Source organism: Cotesia typhae, unplaced genomic scaffold, assembly GCF_013202065.1.
Source record: "Cotesia typhae breed Kobodo isofemale line unplaced genomic scaffold, CoteBio_Ctyphae contig_33, whole genome shotgun sequence".
NCBI classification, from domain to species: Eukaryota; Metazoa; Arthropoda; class Insecta; order Hymenoptera; family Braconidae; genus Cotesia; species Cotesia typhae.
Window position 1 is genome coordinate 3879930 of NW_027423741.1, and position 24461 is coordinate 3904390.

General features: G+C 29.8%; 3 protein-coding genes across 6 annotated transcripts in view; 2 read left to right on the top strand and 1 right to left on the bottom strand.

Annotated features, from left to right (window-relative positions):
- Nucleotides 1–324: 324 nt before the first annotated feature.
- LOC141526092 (uncharacterized) lies at nucleotides 325–2699 on the bottom strand. Its single transcript, XM_074240868.1, has 5 exons — nucleotides 2482–2699; nucleotides 2123–2382; nucleotides 1695–2052; nucleotides 1154–1253; nucleotides 325–831 (listed from the first exon to the last, which is right to left on the bottom strand). The coding sequence occupies exons 1-5, from the start codon at nucleotides 2583–2585 to the stop codon at nucleotides 325–327; spliced, it is 1329 nt and encodes a 442-aa protein (XP_074096969.1). The 5' UTR covers nucleotides 2586–2699.
- Nucleotides 2700–2950: 251 nt separating this feature from the next.
- The window catches only part of LOC141526242 (uncharacterized), a 56564-nt gene continuing 35053 nt past the window's right edge, over nucleotides 2951–24461 (top strand). Inside the window, exons 1-2 of one of the 3 annotated variants that reach the window (XM_074241125.1) lie at nucleotides 2951–3095; nucleotides 12145–12275. In XM_074241125.1, the coding sequence (XP_074097226.1) occupies nucleotides 12243–12275 (33 nt within the window). In that variant the 5' untranslated portion in view covers nucleotides 2951–3095; nucleotides 12145–12242. Of the gene's footprint in view, nucleotides 3096–11650; nucleotides 12276–24461 lie in introns of those variants that run through there. The other 2 variants (XM_074241124.1, XM_074241123.1) reach the window with 2 other exon arrangements.
- On the top strand, nucleotides 3393–6186 carry Ada2a (Transcriptional adapter 2A). 2 transcript variants are annotated; one of them, XM_074241191.1, is made up of 3 exons: nucleotides 3393–3592; nucleotides 3716–5095; nucleotides 5172–5302. In XM_074241191.1, exons 1-2 carry the CDS (start codon nucleotides 3529–3531, stop codon nucleotides 5071–5073), a joined length of 1422 nt encoding a protein of 473 aa, XP_074097292.1. In that variant the 5' UTR covers nucleotides 3393–3528; the 3' UTR covers nucleotides 5074–5095; nucleotides 5172–5302. The 2 variants fall into 2 exon arrangements, with proteins under 2 accessions (XP_074097292.1, XP_074097296.1); XM_074241195.1 differs by lacking the exon at nucleotides 3716–5095 and adding an exon at nucleotides 5926–6186 and having other exon boundaries at nucleotides 3428–3592; nucleotides 5172–5352.

Consider the following 24461-nt stretch of genomic DNA (forward strand, 5'->3'; position numbering starts at 1 on the left):
ATCACCGGACTGTCGGTTTTTAACAAGTCCACCAGGTAATATGTAGAGACTGTACACACACAAATGCATACATACATGCGTGTTCATTAATGTGTTAACTTTTACATAAGTATATATGAAGAGAAACAGGTGAACTGCGCAAGCGCTTCCATTACCTCTATTTAAATTATAATTAAAGAGTAATAAATTAATAATTAATTTTAATTATAAATGATTGTTTCTATTATTATGATAATTATTATAAAACAGATCCCGTATTTATTTTTGCCGCTAATCAATCAATAATTCATTGTTAACTTTTATTAATAGATTGTTGAATTTTTGTTATACAACTTCTTCAGTTAGGAAATCAATGCTTTCATAATCCATGTACCCGAATGTTGACTGATCGATATCATCTAATGTTACAAAATAATTTCTAATACAATCACGTTGATTTACACCCTTTAGGCACATATTTTTATCCGTATAAGGCACTTTTTCTGGCTGCTCATAATTACTGACAACGATCAACGAGCTCTTGATTCGTTCATCCGACAGGAAATCACCGTGTCGCTCGCAAATATTGTGTAACGCAAAACAGCATCCGATTAATTGAGGAAGTATTCCGATATTTACGTCTATTGGGTAATTTAATATGTCAAACCGTGCTCTCATGCGTTCAATCGCCGTTTTTCTGAGTTGGCTTGCTGCTTCGATGTAAGAATTAAATAGTAGATCACTGTTCGATGTGGCCATTGGATATTCTGTCATTAACCAAGATAATAGAGGGTACGAACGTGGTCCTATTACATAGTAGGGAATTTCCATTCCATTTATACTTTGAGTTTCCTAGAATTTAAATATATTTGTTAATTTTTATTTTAATAAATTAATATAAAATTTATTTAAATAGGAAATTGCAAAAATAATTAAATGTATTTTGTAATAACATTAATTATTATTTAATTTAAAACTCATGCTGTTGATCAAATAAATTATTTGTGTATCATTAAACACAATTGTGTTTTAACACAAATTTTTAAACTGGTTCATCAATATTTCTCCTCATTTCATTCAAGCGTTAAATTATTACTTTTTACTTATTTAACAGATTATACAATTGTAAAAATAAAAAATAGGCCATTCAAACAATAAAATATCAAATTATTACCGGGGGAATAACTTTTTCGTGGAGCCTATAGATGTTTGAATCTTGTAAGATTTCGATATCGGTTCTAGATCCTGGAAATCTTATGCTCACATCTCTAAAACTGAAAAAGAAAAGAAAAAATCATTAATTCAAGTTACTTTAATAATTAATGCAAATATCGTTGATGCAATAACTATTGAAATTTAAAGCTTGTATTTTTTCATTTACTCGTTTATCTAAAAACAAACATATATAGGTGTATTTAAATGATGCAACAAAAATAAATTGATCATTATCACGATTTGATAACTAACAAGTTAAATAACATTGACAATGATCATTAATAAATCAAGATGAATAAATTAAATTTAACAATACGTAATTAATGTCCCAATTAAATGATAAATGCTACCGGTTACTGTTCATAATTTTTTTAATCAACAGTATAAATCACTGATTATCAACAAAACATTAAAACAAATATGCGTACGTGCTCCGAGCTACTTTCTTACTGTTCTAATTAATAACTTAAATAATAAATAAAATAATCACCGTGACGTACCAATTTTTAGAATCAACAATTGTTTGAGCAACAAACGAATAATAATTCTTTGAATTTGTGAAAGCATCGTCCATCCCATACGAGTTGCAAATAGGAATGTGAAGAGTATCAATGATACCGATTAATTGAGGTAACTTTGTCTGCTGTTCAAAAGACGCGGCTATTTCAGCAGCTTCTGCAGAATCTGGCATCTTTACAACTTGCGGCAGTAGATGCTTGCACACAATATCTACGAATCTTTGCATTATTTTATGCACAGTCGGTTTGTATAAGCTGAATTTCGCCGACATCGTTCCAAATGTATCGCGATTCGATATTTTTGACAGTACTACCGCTATTTGTTTGTCGACCGGAACGCCTGAAATTGATGAAAAAAAAAATCATTATCTTTACTGTATCCTGCATAAAAAAAATAATTCATCAGCTACCGTTTTTAGCAGATCTATGATGAACTGTCATTCCAGCTCTCGGTTCAATATACGGGCTTAGTTTTTCGATCAAATAGACGTATGTTTTACGCGAACATCTGAAAAATTCGAAACACTGATCATCAGGATAATCAGAATCTTTGAACTGCTCCCACCAAGTTTTTGTACTTGAATCATCGGGCGTTTCTTGGACGTTACCCGAGGTCTTCATCATTGTCAAAGTCGTCCTGAGAATACTTTTCATTCTTTTCTTTTTGTTTCTTTTAAAAACAAAAAAAAAAATAAATTAGACTTGAGTTAGAAAAATAATAACAAAGCTACTCGTATTATTTATTTTGGAATTTAGGTTATGTACTCACTCGTTAGACATCTCCATTTGTTTTTTAAACTCTTCATTAGAACGAGCCAGGTCATTATCTATCAACTGAATTGTCGTCCCATAATTTGCAAGCATGGCTTCCATTAGACCGACAAAATATTTATCAAAAATAATTTATTTACTAGTTTTATTTTAGTTTCAAGTTTCTGGCTTCACTTTCTATTGTTGTGTCCGCTTGCCGCCATATTGTTGGTGCACTTTTGCAATTTCAAATTTTTTCTGCGCATCGCGCGCGCTTCCCGCGGCGCTTTTAGGAACTAACTGTTTCCGTTGGTCATTCGCTTCCGGATTGTCAGAGTACTTGTGCTGCGCATGACGCCATTCGAGTGAAATCTCTCTTCGGTAGTTCCAGATATTTCGAGTAAAATTTAGAAAAAAAAAGATCATTAATTAATTAAAAGTAATAACGCGATTTAACAACGAGAAAAGAAGTAATTTAAACTAATTGAAACTTAATAAATCAGTGACACTTAACTAATCAGAATACTAGTAAATTGCATGTTCGTGTCTTATGTCAGCAATATTTCCCGACTTTCAAAAGTAATTCCGATAAATATTTTTTTTTTAATATTTTCACCGAAGAATCATCAATTGGTGAGTTAAAAAATTATTGTTTCTATTAATTGACTTCATAATTATTTATTTTTAATTGTTTTCATTAAAATCTAAAAATTTATTTTTTTTCTGAACTTAAAATTAATTTTATTAACAATAAGTTATTTTTGGTCATGGAAAATTATTCATTGTTTTTGTTCTATTCTTCAATTTTGCAATCTAATGCCAGCCATTTTCTAATTGTTTATTGCTAGAATTTATTTAAAATTTTTTGGCGCCTCAACGGCTGCCTGTCGGCCATTTTTGCCGGAGAAACCCGAGCGCAACTTACTGTACCCGAGTACACTGACGGACACCGCTTGTATTTTTACATGCGATATAAATTTATATATACATTTCTACTTGTCGATTCGCACCTTTTTAAACATTTTTTACAATATTTATTATCGGTTAAACATAATAAATATACATAATGGCCAATCCTGCGCATTCGGACATAATTGAAGAAGACGCTGCTGATTTACAATTTCCCAAAGGTATGTTTATTATCAAATTATTAACAAGTAAAATTTACATCGTAAGTAGACACTAACCTCAAATAGAAATAAATAAATTATTGAAAAAAGTCGAGTTTGAAGTTACAATTTTCTTGCTTGCAGCCTCTGGAATGCGTGAAGTAAACTCCAAGCCAGATAAATCAGTTTTAAAGGACGAAAATTTAACTTTAGACTCGATTTGTCGTGGCTGTAATTCGGCATTGATAGAACCGTACATAAAGTGCCTGGTGTGTTACTATACGATATGTTCATCGTGTTTTTCCAACGGCTGGGAAGCGGCTCAGCACGAGAATAATCACCCGTACCGAGTGATAACCAATGAGTTTCCAATTAATAAGCAGTCTGGATGGTCAGCAAGAGAAGAATTAATTTTAATCGACGCTCTAAAAGTTTGTGGGTTCGGTAATTGGATCGACATCGTCAAGAGATTGCCTGGTATGTCACCAGAAGAAGTTGAAGCTCATTATATGAAGTATTACATCGACGAGCCGTCTTTACCTGGACTACCCAAGTTGGAATCGTCGATCGCTGTAACTGAGACGATTTACTTTTCCTGCAAGCTCAATGATGTTGAAGAACCTCCTAGGTTTGCTCCTAATTCATTAAACAGTCGCGCCTTGGCTGGTTACAATGCAGCTCGGTCAGATTTCGAGGTGAATTTTGACAATCACGCAGAGTCGGTGATCGCTGACTTGAAGTACGACGAGTTTGATGAAGAAGAAGATGATGATAATTATAACCTGGGGAAGAGCTTGCAGGCTGCTATTGTCGAGGGGTACAATGCTCGACTGAAGGAGCGCGAGAGACGGAAAAATATTATACGCGAGCACGGCTTGATTGCTGTCAGACGGACAATGCTGTGGTTGCAGAGGTACGACAGGACGATAACGCTTCCAGTAGCAGAGAAACTACTCAAAATAATGCAGCTGGTGAATGGTCTTGACCTGGATTATGTAATGGAGTGTCTTCATCACCGAGGAGAAATTAAAAACTACATCAGTAAGCTGTTTGAGTTTCGCAAAAACGGTCTCAAACATTTTTACAGTGTACCCATGTATCAAAAATTGAGAAATCTGAGGCGCGAGCAGGAAAAAGACAGACGGTCATACGCCAGCAATATTGAACAGTCTTTTAAAAACATATTGAATGGGAGTAATTCGGCTGCTGGGACTAATAATTTAGTTGGTAACATTTGTCAACGCAAAAAACCTCCCCCGTTGGAGATCGAAGGCACGCCTTGCTACGATAAACTCGATGAGGCTGAGAGAGAGTTCTGCTCTAATGTACGCATAATGCCGGAAAGTTATCTCGAGTTTAAACACTTGCTGATAACCGAGAACAAAAAGATGGGACACTTGAGACTCGCCCAGGCAAGAACTTTACTAAAGATTGATGTTAACAAAACCAGGAAGATATTTGACTTTTTGGCTCAGCTTGGTTACATTACTAAGCATCAATAATTTATTTATTTTTATTTTTAAGGTAGTCTTAGTTATTATTTTTATTTATATGTTCTTAAGTTAATGAATGATTTTTAATTATATTTCATTATTTTTAGAGTTTGAAAACGCCGAGACACTTCTGATATCTGAGGTACATCTGCTGCTCGAGCACAGAAAAGCGCAAAATGAATTAGCTGAAGACGAGCAAGAATTCTCTGAAGTATTTACTAAAAGTTTTAATTACACTGAACGGTTCCGTAAGTTTAAAAGCAAGGAAATGATTTCTGCCGTTAGAAGGTAATGTTTTTATTTTAATTGACAATTAGTATGAATTCTGTTTATGATAGTGTGATACTGCTAAATTAGAGTTGAACAAATATTTTTTAGAATTCTTTCAATCAATTTAATTTATTTGATTATCAAAATTTTTATTTTTGGGCTGCTTTTTTTTTATCGCTGAAATAAATGTAAATAGTATAGGGTCATTAAAATATTCTTAAATGAATATTATTGATAGAAATGTTAATTTAAGAAATATAAAAATAATATGGATCTGGTGCTATTATATATTATACGGTCACGTATGTTTGTTAGATAAAACATATTTCAAGAATTATAATTAAAATAGAGTTAAAATATTTACTAATTTCATCTAAATTTATCCTGACATCTAAATAACATCAGATAATATAGAAATTTATTTTTGATAAATAATTATTTATATTTTTTAATGTTGAAAAATTTTAATGTAATTATTTTTTACAATTTTAGTTCAGTATTATGTAAATTACAGTATCATATACGATTCAATATTCTATAACTTTTAACATTAATAATAATAATAATAATTAATAATAAATAAATGTTTAGTATGCTAATGCAGAAGAAGTTACACAAATTCGAGGTTGCTTCCCTGGCGAATCTGTGTCCAGAGATGACAGAAGAAGCCAAGTCACTGATACCCAGTATAGAAGGTCGTCTAGAGGAAGAAGATTTGAGGACAATCCTCGAAGACATCCAGACAAAACGGTCTCTTCAGTACTAAGAGCCTGTCACTAATAGTAGCAGCAGCAGCAGCAGCAGCACCACCACCACCACCACCACCACCACCACCACCACCACCACCACCACCAGTAAAAGTCTCAACGAAAACAAACAACCTCAATCTTTAGCCGGTTCATTAAATGTTATGGTTTTTTTTTTTGTTCGTGGCACATAAATTAAATAATCGTTCATTACTGAATATGAAGAAGCATATGATTGATGTAAACCGTCGTGAATTGATCGTGTGGTTCCTCTGGGATCCAATTACACAGATACACACATCCATTCAGCAGATGCGTGCACAAATGGCAATTTGCGACAAGTAGTATCAGCATCAGCATCACTACCAGTCAGCCAGTCAGCGAGTCTCTGAAAAGAAGATAGCTAATTGTCGTAGCGACAACTTCACATTAGCTTGCTGGTAATTGCGTGTTCGGCTGACTGTAGCACGCAAGGAAAGGAGACTCTGTATTTTTTAGTCTCTGCCCAGGACACCATCATTATCGAGCCACTCTTATACTTGGATTCATCTCTGATTTTCTCTTATTTACTAGCATTTCTTCATATATTTGTGTGTATCCGTGTGTATAATTTATTTAAAATATAACATCAGATTGATGGTGAGATCGATGATATCTTCGTCTCACCTACCTGTACTTTACGATGTGCTGCTAAAGCTGCTATTTCTGTCTGGCTATTTTAATGTTATTAATCATCATTGGATTATGATTGGTTGACGTGATTTCCGTGGATTAGTCAGTCGACAGTGAGAGATGCCCTCAGGGTGTCATTTGCTGACAGGATATACGCACTCGCAGATTCAACAGTCAGATCATCTTGAGATACATATATCTGGAATACTGACACCGTGTGAAACGCAAATTATCTTCAATAATAATTATAATAATAATATTATGTGTAACTATTTCCGCGGCAGATTCATTGTTCAAATATTCATTCAAATTCAATATATTTTTTTTTGTACTTTAATTGACGTTTCAACGTCAGTGCTCAACAATTATTTCATCTGTACTGAAGATATTTTTCAATCTTTTAACTTAATGGTAATATTAATATTTATAAACTTAAGATACGTTTAAATGAATTTTTAATAAAGTGAAAAATAAAGATTGGATTAAATTGTCTAGTAATTTTAATTTATTAAGAAACTCTGTTCTATTTTTTTTTTTTTACAACTTTGTTTTCTTGATAATTAAAAGAATCATATTTCTTACAAGAATTTATCGGGTTTTTGTAAGAAAAATAAAAATTGTAGGTATATAACTATTATTTTTATTTTTCATTCTTATTTCTCGGTAACTGGTAACATTATGAAATTTTCAGAATATCGGGTTGCAAGATCGAGGTGTACTCGGATATCTTTGGTCCTGATATTTTCATAGAGACTGGAAATTACAATATCTGGCCTATCAATTGAATATTAATATAAAAAAATTGAATTAAAAAAACAGAGAATTGCATTCCAAAAATTTAATCATCATTTAATTATTAATACACCATCTACTTCTGTTTCCATATTACTTGGTACAGTACAAAGTGTATCCAGTACAATAAGCTGTTGCTTTATATCTCTCATAAACTACACTTTCGTTGTATTATTTTTCCACTAGGGGATAAAAATAAAAACTTTCAAGTGCTTTTATGATTTTAATACCAGCTGAATATTCATAATCAAGCTCGTTAACAATTCCATTTTCACAAAGCAAGAAAAAAATAATTTCATCAGTTAAGATTTAATTTGTTATTAAAAATATATGTTTAATTCCTTCTCTTTCGTTTATCTTTATCTCTGTCTCAACCTAAACTGTCTTTTCTTTTGAAAACTTTATTTTTTTTTTTTTTTACCTGAGATTCAATCAGTATTGTGTGGATTTGCTAGTAGAAAAATTCACTCGTAAAGTGATACAAGTAAACTAAAGCCAATGATTCAATTTAAACTCTCTTTAGTTTGAGCAAACGCGCAACAAGTATACATGTTACTAGATACACATGTACAAATATGTGATGTACATTTGCAAGCGTGTGTAATAATCGATAGAATTAATTTATATAATGTGGGCTGTTTAGAGTACTTTAATTATTTTAAATTAATTGATTAAAATATCAGTTTATTAATTGCAGAAGATAACTTAATTATTTATTGCTTTTTTATACATATTTACTATTATCTTAACTAGTTATAAAACAAACTTAAAGTACATTAAATCACAGTAGTTCTCAGATTTTATCCTTGAAGCATCATTGTCAATAAAATAATAAGATTTGTTAGTATTAAATAATTTTTTAATATCAGATGATTTAATAAATATTTGTTAACTTTTAATAAATCTAAAGTTTCTTCCAAAAAATATTTATTAAAAGTTAAAACATAATTACTCATGCTTAATAAATTAGAAAATTATTTTTAAATCAAATATATTGAAAGTTTCGAACTTTTTCTATCAGCGTAGGGTAAAAAATTTAATATAACGTTACGTATCTGGGCTTCATAAAAAACTGATAAAATTTGAGTGTGTAGGAAGTGAAGGATCAAAAAACGTGAAAAATATAGTGACGTAATACATGAATGGTCTCTCAGCTACAGATTATAAATTTTTTATTTATCAAAACGAGCTATAGACAGATATACACGAGAATATACTTGGATGTTATCTTGGATTATTTCAATGAGAATAAAACATAAAAACAAGGTGAGATAAAGGGGAATTGTTTATATATATGATGATGATGATGTATGTACATGTAATTGATGGTGAGTAGTGGGTAGGGATGATAAGAATGGCGGCGAGAGTGTGAAAATGTGAGAGGATAGAAGAGATGAGATGAGATGAGAGTGAGTGTGGATACGATTGAGATGTAGAGTATACTTTTGCTGTATATCTGAGAGCTAACGCATTGTTCACCGCGTGACGCTAAAGCTCCACAATCTTCTCTATTTCTTGCGTAATGGAATTGCTTTCACACTGAGTTGTCGGCTGTGAGTTGAAAAAAAATTATTCTACTTTGAGTCAGGGGCCAACGAGTATTGTTTATATTGAAGTACCTGCATATTATGTATCGAAGAAAATGATTTTATGATTTGATGAATAGTCAGAGTTTAAGTACTGAAATTACGAAATTTCACTAAATTACTGTTATTGGACTGTTATTCCTGAAAATTGATATAAAGTTTTTAAGAATTTTGTTGTCTTAAATCAAGCAGAAAAGATTTTTTATTAAGTTCAATTTAATTAAAAAAATTTTTTGCTTGATTTAAAGCAATAAAATAATTCTTAATTAATTAACTTTCTGAGCTCAAGATTTTTTCTAATAAATCAATAATTTCTTCATTTTTTTATCAGCATAAATTGCATTATTAAAATTTTGGAGCTTTAAAATAGTGAAAAATTCGGCAGCCGAAATAAAAGTAGATCAAAATCTTGCAGAATTGTTAAAATAAATGGAAGAGTAATACTCCATCAAATAGATAGTAAAATAAGTAAGAATGGAAATTGAAACTTATTTAATGAGCTTTCAAATGCATTATACAAATATTTGATAAGTCATCGCAGTCAGAAGTTATCTCTTCATTCAAGAAGCAGTAAAGTTGTAATAGTTTGCAACTTTTGAAAATGTTCAAGAAAAAATCTTCCAAATAATTATTCAGAGAAAAATTAACAATAGAATTCAAATTATTAAGAGAAAAATTTTTCAAAGGCTCTATCCGTAATCAAAGAAAAAATTCAATCGTTTGATTCTTATAAAATTTGCTATCAATAAAAAGTAATTTCTCTTAGAGCTTAAGAGCCGCTTTATTATTCTCTGTCCATGTCTTTGCGAATCACAAATTCACGATAATGTCTGGGATTAATTAGTACAAGTATTAGCCTGTATTAAGAATTATTAGATATAACCAGTTAGATTAAATGATGGGTGTAGGAGTAGGAATGTAAATATTATAAAACGTATGTAAATGCAAATGATTATGAGGACTGAGCACGATATCATCAGCGTATTGACGATGGTTGCGTTTGGCACGTGCGTGGACGTGAATGCTGTTGAATGCTGCACAGTGCAGGAGCTGGATGTGGATATGGAGAAGTCCTCTTGTCTCTACTTGCGAATAACCGCGATACCAAACGGGCCGGTTTTAGTACTAGAGAAAGAGGAAAAGAGCGAGTGGATGGTATTGAGGTAGCCGGGAATCGCTACTCCCTCCTTGTATCTGTTCCTCTTCCTCTGCACTTCCTTTCGCTCTTTTACTCGACACTCTTGAGCATTCAGCGCACGAGTTCACCCGAGATCTTCCGAGTGAGTTCGAACCCAAGTAGACGGGGCTCGTCGTAACACTAGGGTCAAAATTTATTCAGTTTATTCTTAACAGCCATATGATACGTTATTATATTTTTTCACTTTCTCCAAGTTGGTATTTTATTCTATCTACAGATTATTACAGTCCAACATTTATATTCTATTAAAATATAATTCATTTTATACTTCTTCATTGATTAAACTACGGTATTTTCATTTTATCAATAATTGGAGTGAAGAAATCACATACAAATACTGGTGCTTTTCTTCTTTCTTTGAATTGTATACAAATTTTTAATAAAAATTTCTTCTCAATGCTAACTTCTTCTTTTTCTTCTTATAAATTTTTTTTTGGACTTTACGAAAATATTATTTTATTTCTTCTTTCCTTCTGATTATCAATCCTCCAGTTTTACATTTATTTTCTTTTCTATGTTTCTCTAATTTATTTCTTCCCATCTTTTCAACTCCGTCAATTTCCCTTTTTTCTCTTTATTCTAAATATGACACCGATTTCAAATTTATTTATTTTTTCTTCTTTTCTAGATACTATATCATTAAAATATGCTAAAAGTCTTATTTTTCTTTTTAAAATAAATCATAAAAAATATAAAAACAATTAACATTAAAATTTTTTAAATAATTCATTTCTTTCACGAAAAATCAAAAATTTCTAACAATTAAAATTAGCTGAAAATTTTTGAATAAATAAATTAAATGATAAAATTTTTAAATAAATTACTAAAAAAATAATTGAGTCATGTTCTAAGAACCTATCAATTTTTCAATATTTTCTTCCAAATAAAGAAAATAAAAAAAAAACTTTTCAATCTAAATTTTCGCAAAGTAGCATTGAAAGTTGTTAAATTCGCGCTTTTACCATTTAGTACCATGTTAAATGTTATATCGAATGTGTCTTTTAAAGTTGGTCCCCTCTTTTTCTTGTTCCCGCCATATCGTTGGTACTTTTGACTGTGTGTGGCTCCACTGGTTTGCTACGACTTAAATTCAGTCACTTACTCTTTCTCTCTTTTTCTCTCACACATTTTTATATTTATCTTCGCATATATATACAAATATACAAAGACATTACATATATTTAAGGTCTCTGTCTATCAAACGGTTTTATTCACTCACACATGTATATCTGGAATAGGTTACACGGTGCTCGTGCTCACTCGCTGATCCCCGTCTCTCGTCTGGTGGGGTCAGTGCCTGCTCGGATCTTGAGCAGGAGCCTCTGCTCTGGGTATTCGATCTCTGGACTGTCATTACTACATACAACTGGCTAGTTACTTCCACAAACTAAATACAAAAACAAAAACAACCCAATTAATAATTAATTGATATCAAAATTTTTTTTAATTATTTAATTTTTTAAAATTACTTTTAAAATTACGCGGGTGGAAAATTAGTGACGATTCGGTTTAAATTTGAAAATAAAAAACTTGTGAAGTGATTGAGTGTCAGACTCGTGCAGTGAAAAAAAATAATAATAATTAATGTAATTGGAATCATTATTGTAGTTTGATAAGTTGGATTGAGTTTGTTAATTTAAAACGTCACTTTGTCAACATTTTTTCTATTTCTTATCGCTTCTTCCTCAGCTCTTGTCTAAAACTTTTTATTTCTTCTTCAATCGTATATTTAACGACAGTTTAACAGCTGATAAATTTATTAGACCAACTATTGGTTTTATTTATTAATTTTTTATTGTTTTGTGTCTTTCTACAGGACCTGAAATTTATTGGAATTATTTTGTTATCAAACGATTGACTGTTGTTAGTGACTTCAGTGTTTAGATGCGAATTACTTCTCAGCTATGAATTTTTATGAAAGAAAATGAGGATTTTTTGCAAATAATGGTGAGTTTTTTTTTAAGTAAATTTTTTTATTATAAATTTAATCATTTTTTAAACATTGATCTGTAAAAAATGATTTGAGTTAGTTGTCAGTATACTCCGATAAAATTTTCTGCATGATTAAATAAGCAATGTTTTTTTTCAATTATTACAAAAGTGAGGGTTGAAATAATTGAATAAAATGTAAGCTTTAATTCTTAAAGAATTTTAATTTTCTTTACGATCGAATAATTGAAGTAATTTGAGTGTTTTGTAAATAAAATCACCGAAGAAATGAAAATACATACTTTTATTATTCGTGCAATGAATAAGAAATTGGAGTATTTATTTTTAATCAATAAATTAAAAAATTTATTCTAATTATTATGATTCATAAAATCATTAAAAAAAAAAAAAAAAAATATGATAACAATAAATTTATTTTCTTAATAGAATTGGAGTATAAATTAAAATTAATTTTTTTTATTAATAAAATCATTGAAAAATTTTTTATTAACGAAATGATTAAAAATAAATTATTATTATAAAAATGCATAATAAAAGTTTGTAGTACTAATATTTTCTTGATAGAATAATTTAAAAAATTAAAGCGATCAATTTTTCAAATTTTCAAACAAAAAAAAACATTTTTGTCGTTTACAAATAAAATAATTAGAAAAAGTAATTTTAAAACCAATGAAATAAAAAAAAAGGTAATAATCAAGAGCAGTAAGACTAATATAGGGTGTTTTAAACGTAGACTGTTATTTTATTAGTTTGCATACGATACGACTGTTACTACACGATGAGGTAAGGAGAATGTTCATGATTCAAAGCAATTCCAAAACCAGCGTTTTAAAATAATTCGTCTTTTTCTTGTTGTGCTCTCCAGTGGCCACATAATGGGTGAAAAAATTACCCAGGGATGATTTTTTAAACGCATATCTCAAAAAGATATGTGTATAAATATAGATACATTTACATTACCCATTACCAAGCTTAAAACTTACATATATACATATGATGCATTCTACAAACTGGACTGATAAATATAAAGGATCGACGAATTCGAAATCGGGATTATTAGCCTGTCGTGCGTGTCAATCTTTCTTCCACCCTTATTTTATTGCCTCTTATTTTATTTATAATTTTCAGCTCGCATGTCTATAGCTAAAAAAAAAAAAAAAAAAAAAAAAAAATATATTATCCAGCAGTCGGCATACGTAAATTATTATTATTTCACCCTCGGGTGATGTTTATCGCCGTTAAAATTCAGGAGTGGCTTATTGTCGTTTGCTATTGCGATTCATATTAATTATTTACATAATATTGCCTATAACTAATACGTCAGCAGTATCAATTTTTATCCAAAATTCCTCAATAGTTTCACCTTCAATTAACCTCTAAATTACCAAATTAATTATCCTTTGTTGATATTTTGATCTATAACTCGTGCCAGCAAACAAAGCTAGTCAACAGTTTCCATTTACAATACTAAAATTTAATATGTAGTGTAGAGATATTATCCTGTTGCTTCAGGGCACCCATATTTTATCCCTGGTTAATATTTTATCAAATAAAAGCATCCCCTTAGATCCGGAAACGCAAACTCCGGCGTTTTCTTCGGCATTTGGCTGACACAGCAACAAAAATTTAATATGACTACAAGAACCTTCTTCCGACGAGACACGAGAACATCCGGGTGTGAGAAGGGTAGGAAAATATGTAGGCGCAGGAATTAAAATAGCCATCTGGTAGCAAAATATCGGACCTCTCCCACGGCCAGACGGTACAATAAGAAGTCGCGTCTGTTACCAGTCTTTATTAATGTAATAAATAACAATAACATAACATAATTCACGATTTATATTGAATATACACTTTATTTAATTATTTAGTTTTAAAAAAACAATTACGGTTTGAGTCAACGATAACCTCTGATAACATTTGCTTAACTTACACTCATTTTCATTTGCGTACTAAATCAATACTGATTATCGTATGACAAAATTTTCCTGCAATGAAATTATTCAGACGTATTATGTCTACATTAATATATTCATAAATATATATGTGAATAAAATATATGTATTTTTTTTTAGTAATTATAATTATACTCTTAAATTATTTTTAAATTCATTGGTTTATTAACTGTGGATACAGGCTGAAATGTTTGATAGAATCAGAGCTAGCTTTGAATGTACACACCAGCCAATGTAAACATTGAAAATCAATTTATATCTCATCGGAAATGTATTTTTTTTACTAGTGTTGCTGTTTTTTTTTTTTTTTTTTTTTTTTTTTTTATATTAAATATTTACAAGTTTTTGAGGGATTATTTTATAAATATTTTGATTTTTAAAAAAATTTGATTTAAAAAAAAAATTGTAATAATTTTTCTTGAATGAAACGATAATTATGTTTCTCAATTCAATATTAAAGAAAGGAATATATTAGTAGGAGTATCTATCAACAATAACAATTAATAATTAACTGTTTACATTGAATCAAACAAATATAATTATGTAGCATATATATTTATTTATCCATAAATGTACGTATATCTATAAAAAGTGTGAGACAGTGGATGTGTAAGAGAGTGACCAAGGTCGTTCTGTTTCCTCCCTCTCACATCTTATAACATTAAAGATTTTCCCAATACACAATATAAGCAATACAAGTTGTAATGTAAAGTAACATAGCATAAAGTTGTTGGAGGGCAATCAAGTGTCGCGACGTGGGCAGTAAAGGGGGAAAAAGAGACGAGTAGAGGTGGCGTTATCCCATACCAAGAAAACACGAGCCTCGATATCAACGACCCGTGAACTGAACCTACTACACTTTGTCATGTACTTTTTCTATATTTGTTTTCAATATCCAACAAAAAAGAGTGAACGTGAAATTGTCGGTTTATTTATTTACTTTTTTTTTATTATAATTTTTGATTACTTTTAATCAATAAGAAGGTACACATAAACATAAACATTTTTTTGTATGTCATGCGGGTTTTTAAAGCCGAGAAATTCTCTACTGTACCGCGAAAGTCGAATTCCAAAGTCGGAGAAAATTATTTATTTAAATTTGACTTAACTTTTGCTTTAAATTTGCATTTTATTTAATTGCATCGGGTTTTAGTTGGTTTTCGTGATTTAATTTACCGAGTTATATTATGTTAACCCTCGTCGTTAGCCAGTTATTCGCAGTGTGGTCAGGTTGAATACACGAGCTGAATCAAGGCGAATAGGGCTTAACCCATTACACTAGGAATTTAGTCCGGAGCTTAATCGATTTCTTCAGCCCGAGTAGTTCATACCATTTTTATCAGGATGATAAAATAAAATTATCCTATTTTTTCCCTTAATGATCTTTGAAAAATTAATGAATATTCTCCAATTTCAACATTTTATTCATAAAAAAAAGACAGTTTATTAAAATCATGGAAAACTATCAATATCTTAATAAATTTGAATCTTCAATTTCATCAATCAACACGGAGAAAATTAAATGATAGGGGTTATCATACTAAATATGTAGCTCCAATCATCTAGGATGATTAAAACATTTTTCAATGCAAAGATGGTTAGTGCTATTATTTTTATGCGACAGCAGTTACTTAAAATTTTTTACCATATCAAGATAGTAACTACTATTATTTAATTTCCTCCGTGAATCAATCATGTGAAGTTCTATTATAATACTAAATAATTTGAATAAGTAATTTGACTTATAAGTAAGCAATTTGACAAAGTAAGCGATTAAAGTGTCAGTAAATTGTACAGCTTCATAAGAGGCTAAAACTCTAGTCGATCAATCCACAGCTTAGTTTTACCAAAGAAATAAAATCAATAGAATAGAATTAAACTGAGAATTAGCTTAAATACAACTCACAGGTATTAAACCTTTCTGACAGCTATAAAAAAATAAACAATTAAATATATAAAGATGAAAAATTTGTTATAAAAAATTTTTTGATAAAATCTTTAATAATTTATTTAAATAAAAAATAAGGTCTCAATCCTCACGAAGATTTACAATAAAACGCGTAGAGTAAAAATGAAATAGAATATTATTCCTTAATTTTTATATTTTTTCTCCAGCTTGATATTGATCGGTACTAATGAATGGAGAAAATAAAGCGGAACTAATAGCGGAAAGAAACAAACTTTTATTGATATTTAATTCGATTTTAATTACATAAACATATAGTGCATGATAGATATGTGCGGTAGTAATTATAATTATAATATTATATTCAAAAGCGGTAAATTATATAATCGTGTTTATTATAATTATAATAATGATGTGTACACGTGATATTAGTTCAACTGCAAACGGTTTTTGATATAAAGCCGTCGCCCAAGATCAAATATTTAGTCAAGTTGGAAGCGTTTGCTATTATTGGGTTTCGATGATGATATCGATATTTTTGCGGTTCTTGAGATCGAGGAGGATTTGCGTATGTTACTTTACGTTTTTTGGCTTTTTAATATATTATTTATCCTATATATAAAAGCGTTTAAATATATGTCTATACTGTATAAATTTAGATTTGTGGAGTAAAATTCCAAGTCGTGTTTTGTTTATGATACACACATTTATAGATGTTTAAAGACTACTGCATTCACATTTATTTATCCAGTCTCTCGCATGATGGTGACGTAGCCTCACGTAAGCGCATGTATTTCATGATTTACATAATTGGAGTATCGATTTGAGGGAACTAACGCGTCAGCGACCTCCTGCTGTTTGACTAAACAAAGCCTCGATTTTACACAACCGCTATCGTTATTATTTGCTATTTATTATAATGTTTATCATTAATCACTCGAGTTTATTTATTTTTAAATCATAAGATCTACATCAATACATATACATTTATTTTGATTAATCAAGATTATCGTTAAAGGATATTGTTTTACAATCGATATTTAAACTTTGAACTTTACATCAAAACTTTGACTTTAAAAAAAATCTGTTATAAAAATTCTCAAAAAAAATTTTTTTCTACAAAATTAAAAATTTATTTTAATATTTTCGATAGAAGTAATTTGTTTATTTTCAATATTTTAGTAGAACTCGAATTTTAGAATTTTTTGTTCTTCCATTAACAAAAAAAATTATTAACAATTAAAAAAATAAACAAGTAAACCATGAAATATTAAATAATAAAATTACACACTACAACTTGATAAATTGTAATTTTTTTAGTGATAAATAATTTCAGGAAAGTTTTAATTTTACTACCGAACAGGGCGTTTTTCATAATCCATGTATAAACTTGTCTAACTCTCCATTTGAAATATCAACTAGATTAAAAAATGCAGTCAACTTCTTTGTAAAAAATAAAATTGTTTCGATTCGATTTAAAAGACTTATTAAGTCTACTGATGATTAATTCGATTTCATGTGAAGAAGCCATTAAAAAAATTTATAGTTAACGATAGGTATACATTATACATTATATTATATATATCAGGTATCATTCCTATCAGAAGCAAGTATGATACGGTATTGTATACAATATAAAAGTTTATTCAAGCAATTGAGATATGGATTTACTATTATCGATATCACAACACTTTAAATCAGATTAACTGATAAAATCCATGATTTATTTTCACATTATCATTCAGTTAATATAATACGTCGTACAATTAATTAAACGATCTTTATATCATATATTATAAATTAAATATTATTTTGGCTTACACTGTAATAATCATGTGCCACAGTATGATTTTATTTTTTTTTTCAACAGCTACTTTTCATTATCGATCAAATTTAGTTTTAAAACTCAGCAATTTATTTGTGAGATTCTTTCCCGGCTTTATATTTTTGCCTTTCTACGGTTCATTTGACCAAACGCAGAAAATAAAATACGGAGGGTAACTCTCAAAAGTTTCGAGATTCTGTACTAAGCCACTTTGCGGTTGCAAATGAAACGGAATGTGAAATATACTTTGTACTTGATTTTTTTTTATTTGTGAAATTTTATTATTTAAAAAAAAATCAATACCAAATATGATTTATTAATTCAACAAATTTGCTTACTTATTTAATTTTATATGAGTAAAAAACTTTATAAATTTTGATAAAAAGTAAAGATTCAATTTATACTAAAATAAATTAAAGTCAGCATACTTTTGCGTCAAAATAATAAACAAATTAATGGAAAATCTTTCATAAAGTTACAGAGTAAATTTATTAGTACAAATTATTCCAGAAAAAAAAATTCCGTGTAAATTCTCTGGTAAATATTAAATTCGCTCATTAAAACTTGTCTTCTGCAAAATTCTTTAACTTGACTCTGTACATTTAGTTTCAAATTTATTCATAACGATATCCATTTTAATTATCATAACTGCTTGTACATATAAGAGGATTAAAAAAAATTTTTAACTTCTTTTCAAATATTTTTTCTCTACAATTATAATTATAATTAAAATTAATTACATAAATTAAAAAAATTAATTATCTCACATTACATCGTTTCGGTTGCAACAAAAAAAAAAAACATGATTTTAATTAATATTTTTAATAAAAAAAAAAAACCCCCGAAAGAAAAATTAATAAAAGGCAAAAATATGACAACACAGTAGGAAGCTATTCTATTTTTATTTCTTTTCATAGCCGGTGAGAAAAAGTGAGAGTGGGGCGGAAGAGGAGATGACGGTGGGTGGGAGGGAGTGAATAAGAGTGTGAGAAAAAATAAAAGAAAAGAAATGGCATAAGAACCAAAGTAGGTACATACAGAGTAGGCTGAAGGCTTGAAATGGAAAGAACTCACGAACGTCGTCCTTATTCCGTTTGTTGAGAGTTTTTCTGAACGAGGTGGTTACTTCTCCAAGAAATTGGTGTGAGTCTGCTCGTTGTAGTCTCACCAGGTCAATAATCCTCACTTTTCCCCAGATAAAACTATTCTACCCTTACCTATTTCTCCTCCATATTTTACTGGGTTCTCCACTCAACTTCTTTATTTTTCTTCCTTCTCATTGTATTGTGCGCTATGTTTTTCTCTGCGTTTCTTTTTAATGCTTAAGCATCCGTAATACGTATAACCGCACACTTAACTTGTACTTCCTCATATCATGTCCGTCACAGCTCACAGCGAGTTAATACAAAGAGATGAGACGAGATGAGAAGAGAAGAGATGAGAATTCAAGAGAGTTTGTGTGATGTATTATATGGTAATAAGTAATGTTAAGTTGTAGCATTATATACATGTCGGATGACAATGTGCGCGGTTCCGTTTCATCTTCTCTATTATGCACACGATACACTAGTTACTTGACAAAGTTTACTCCTTCACAGGCTTTCTATATTTTTCAATCAACCTTAAATTGCTTTGTAATTTATTGCTCGGATATTCTATTAAGGAAGCTGAAAGGAACTTTTCTTCAATCATCAAAAACATAATCAAAGATAATTCTTTCGGGAAACTTTGATGGCCAAAAATTCTAAGAATAAAAATTTGACGTTCTTAAGGTTACTTCGCGTAAAACTACCATTGAATAGTTAAACTTATTTGAAAATTTCAATGTTAAAATTCGAGTTGAACTTCCAAAAGTTTAAGAGTGGACACCTGAAAAAAAGTTGAGGAGATATTCGTAGGAAGATTGGGCCGGAGATAAATTGATTTTTTTCATTTAAATATCAAGTGATCCGTCATCCATCTCTACACTTGTTTTTACTTGACTACCGTACAGTTATCGTGTATGCAGTTGTACTGCTCACATATAACACCAGTTGTGTGGATGGTGTAGTTTGACATGAATCTCATTTTACTCTCGTACTCGGTTTCTCTGCTCACTTTATCCAGAGACAATCTTGCTCGCGTCTCAGTCTCCCGTCTCCCGTTTAAGTATATAAGAGTGAGAACAGCGTAAAGTTGCAGTGATGCCTACTAGCAGGTGCGTCGGATGCATTCTGTGCATACCGTTCGAGCTTCATCCGCCAGCTACAACATCAAACATCTACCTCCTATATATATACATGTATCCAGTCCTTCCCATCTTCCTTCGACGCCTCCATGTCGCACGTCACTTATTATGTTTTTCATTTTTTATCCCGATTTTATTGTTCTTTTTTGTAAGTTAAAGATATTATTTTTTTTTTCCTCTAATAAATTTTTAACTAAGGCAATGTATTATGATAATGATAATAACTGGTTAAATATTTTATTTTAATCAAACTGTTTTAGGGACAACGGGAGATAATAAGCATATATACACTACACACAAATAAATTAAATTTTATTACTTATGAAAACTTACAATGACTTTTAAATTTCAAGATAAAGTTTGTTGATATTATTTATTTTTATTACACTAAAAGTTTAGAAAATTTTTAAGTAAACATTGACAAATATTATGGAAAAAATTGGGAAATACAAATATAAATATTTTTAATTTGATTATTATTACACAATTTATATTATTTTTGATCTAAATATTTTTTATAAAAAAAAAAAAACTTCAAAATTCATTGCTCTATTTTTTTTTATTTAGATTAAATTTTTTTTTAAGTGACATCAGTTTTTAGAGAAAAATTTTCTTTAAAATAATTGACGTCAGCGGGTAGAAATTTTGAGATTAGTTTTTTGTGATAAAATAATTCTGATGGGTTAAAAATTGTATGTAAATTATCGTTATTATTAAATAATAATAACACTTTTGTTGAATTAATTAAAATCGATCAGAGCCATAAATTAGCTGATCCAGGGCTCTAAAGAAAAGCGGTATCCTATTACATGTTACGATGAGTATATTGTGCATTTCCGCAGCTTCTTCATCATCGAACATTGATTATATTATTAACAAGAGATATAGAGAGCGAAAGAGAAAGGGGGAGAGAGGAAGATTGCGGAAACTTGTTGACTCAGAAAAGCTGTATCATTTAATTTAACTGGAGCTTTTTTATTAATTTTAGTCATGTAAATCGAAGTTTAAAAAGAGACGAATAAAGGTAATTGGGTCACGGTGAAAATAGGAATGATAATAAAATGAAAATGAAGTATAAAACGTTCAAATAGTGAAAAGATGAACATGATTGTAAATTTAAGATGCCAAGATCCTGGCTGCCGGAAGTTACTTGCGACGAGTAATGTTATCTGATGTATAAAATAACGAAATGAATTTCTGTGCATGTATGTGTGTGTACAAGAGTATAAAAAGGATAAATATAGTTTGAATAATAACAATAAAAATAAAAAAAAGTAAACGACGGTTTCAATGTAAGGTTGCGTGTTCGAACGAGTTTTATTTGAGAATCACGGGCATATAATATAGTAGTAAAAATAATATTTCTTGGTATAAACTACAATGAACATGCAAAACGTTTGGTCATTCATTTTCTTGAGCTTAGACCAGATTTCCCAGGAGTCGCTTAATATTTTATAGCATTACGTCTTCAGCTTTTATGTCACAGTATGATTTAATTAATTAATGTTTTCTTTTGTTTATTTTAAAGATAAGAGATAAAACAAAGACTTTCATTTAATTAAATACAAACATTTCATTATCTATATACAATACTTTACTTTAACTTTTCTTTACATGAATTAGTTTTGTTTTATTAAACTCATATTTTGTTTCAATCGAAATTTCTGGATGGAAAAGCACACTGTGGTCTCATTTTTCTCTGTTATCATACACCCTCTATTTTCATTAATTAATTATCAAGAGATAATTTTATACGTTAATTCAAGCGATAGCTTTCAGATAAATGAATTTTTTACAAAATCGAGCATCGAGAAAATTTTTCAGGATAATTTACATGTTGAAAAAAATAACTTGATTTAAGTTAAGAAAAAAATTCTTGAACAAAGAAAATCGTTTTGAAAGGCTTTATCTTCTTGATTTAATCATGGAATGTATTTAATAGTAGGTAATGATAATGGTAATGATCAAATGAAAAAATGACAATCTGAGTTGAAGGTGAAAGCTTATGAACCGACACAGCATAAGCATTCACGTAATTTTAAATTTAAAATCTGTATAACGCATCAAAAACTGAGACGTCAAAGTGCAACCTGATGGAAATAATTTGAATATTTGAGAAATTTGAATAGGAAAATTCTTTGTTTAACGCAGTCATGTCTGGCTTTATTTTAGATAGACGTTTTTAAAATAACATTTAAAAGCGGTACCCTTTTTTATCTCAGTCTCGGGCTATTATTATTTAATACATCGAAAGCTTACGTACTCAATAAAAGAATGTCCCATTATTCGATTTAAATTTCTTGTGGCCTGTTATGGCATTTGCTCCTCCGCACATCTCACTCTTGACAGTAAATAAATTATTTTATTGTATAATATTTATTTACATAAATTGTGAGCAGAAAAAATTTATAACATACAAAAAAAAATTGAATAAGAATTATTTTGTAGTAAATTTTATTTCATTCATTAACGAATCTCTTCTCTGGCCTGCCAACCTTGTAAGGAGTGCGAAAACAATTGGATTGGTATATAATAATTATTAAAAATAAATTTATCGAGAGATTTAAAGCATACTATCTCTTTAGTTTTGTATCAAAAATCTCGATACCACTAGAAAAAATAGATCCTGATTCTTTATTTGTTTAGGATTAGAGAGCGCATGTACAGGGCACAATTTAAATTTCTAATATCTGAAAAAATCATATGCAAATTTACTATCCCAGCTAATAAATTCATACACAGATTTTCTCGGGTTTCGGGAACAATATATTAACACAAAATCGTATTCTCAAACAAGCAACTTGAAACTTTTGTCGGTTTATTAAATTTTTTTTTTTTTCCATTTTAAATCACTTCACCGCTGCGAAAACCTGATGAATAAATTTGAAAAGTTTTTTACAGAATTTCATGCATACTTATATTCTTTTGTGACCAGAATCAACCAACAATTTATTTTAATTTCCACAAAAAAAAAAAAAAATAAATAATATAGTCAAAAGTAAAGTACGGCATAGAGTGGATATTTTTATCAAAATAAAATAAAATGTGAAACATTAATTACAAGTAGTTGATAGGTCTGAAATTGTCGGTATAAATTGGTGGCAAGTGAATTTAACGTATTAATTGAATTGGTCGGTGAGTATGACTAGGAGAAGATATAATAATATAGGTCATGTTCCTCTCGCTTCTCGTTCTCAGACTCCGGTTAGTATAGGTCTTACTTCTCTACTTCTCTACATCTATTCGGCCAATACAAGTAAAGCAACTCATCCTCTAGCCTCTAGCTTCTAGCTCCTAGCCTCTAGCAACTCTTCTCACTTCTCTCTTCTCCTGAGCAGGCTTCCTCAATTGAACCTCCTGAAATTATATTCCACAAAGAACAGATCGATCGCGAATAAAGTATTCGTTTGCATCAAATAGAAGTGAAGCTGTACTTTTATATTATACATTAGAGAACCGAACAGAGCAGGAGCGATCTAACTTTGAAAGCGATAAAGGTAGACCTGGAAATAGTGATAGTGATAGTGAGAGTAATAGATGGAGGCTAAGATAGAGAAGAAGATAGAATATAGAAGATAGAAAGAGTAGAGTCGCCTTGCAAACTCTTCTCTAGTATCTTAGAAGGCATCACGTTCCGATAGCGGATTCGAAACACGAATGCTCGTTATCCTTACTCTAGACTCTAGACTCTTCAGCCACTGGTGTGAACGCTATTACTCCTATATCTTTAAAACTGTCGCCATACGCCGATGCTGACTCATCTTAACTTTTTATTTTATATCAAATGTGCATTACTGTTTTTACTTTTATTGTTGAGAATTTTTTTTTTTTTTATTCAGGCGCTTTTTTTATTCAGCTTCGTGATTGGAAATCCTTGGGTTTAAATTAAAAAAAAATTTTTTAAATGATGAAAAATTACTAAAGAGAATCCTTAACTTTGTTCGAAAGTTGAAAAAACACCTAAGTTACTCTAATATAAATATTTATTCAATTAAAAATATTAATTAATTAAAGTAAATGTTTGAATCTATGAATTAGTAAACCAAGACTTGGAATTATAGAAAAAAAAAAAAAAAAAATAACAAAGTCTAAAAAGATAAATGACAGCATGACTAGACGATTACGAAAATTGAGGTTAAATGTAAAAGAAAAAATAGATGTAATTTTTTACGAGGTTTTTGTAATCTTTCCAGCGCTATCATTCTTTACCGGTTGGCATAATTCAGTTTTAGGCTTTAGTTGAGGTGAGGAACCGATATTACTGAAACTG

What these genes read in the sequence shown, in the direction of transcription:
- LOC141526092 (XM_074240868.1), bottom strand. Translation starts at nt 2,585, where the DNA reads ATGGAAGCCATGCTTGCAAATTATGGGACGACAATTCAGTTGATAGAT. An exon ending in ATTGTTGATTCTAAAAATTG is followed by an intron (nt 1,254 to 1,694) that starts GTACGTCACGGT and finishes TTTCTTTTTCAG; the next exon opens with TTTTAGAGATGTGAGCATAA. An exon ending in ACGAAAAAGTTATTCCCCCG is followed by an intron (nt 832 to 1,153) that starts GTAATAATTTGA and finishes TTTAAATTCTAG; the next exon opens with GAAACTCAAAGTATAAATGG.
- Ada2a (XM_074241191.1), top strand. Translation starts at nt 3,529, where the DNA reads ATGGCCAATCCTGCGCATTCGGACATAATTGAAGAAGACGCTGCTGAT. An exon ending in TGATTTACAATTTCCCAAAG is followed by an intron (nt 3,593 to 3,715) that starts GTATGTTTATTA and finishes TCTTGCTTGCAG; the next exon opens with CCTCTGGAATGCGTGAAGTA.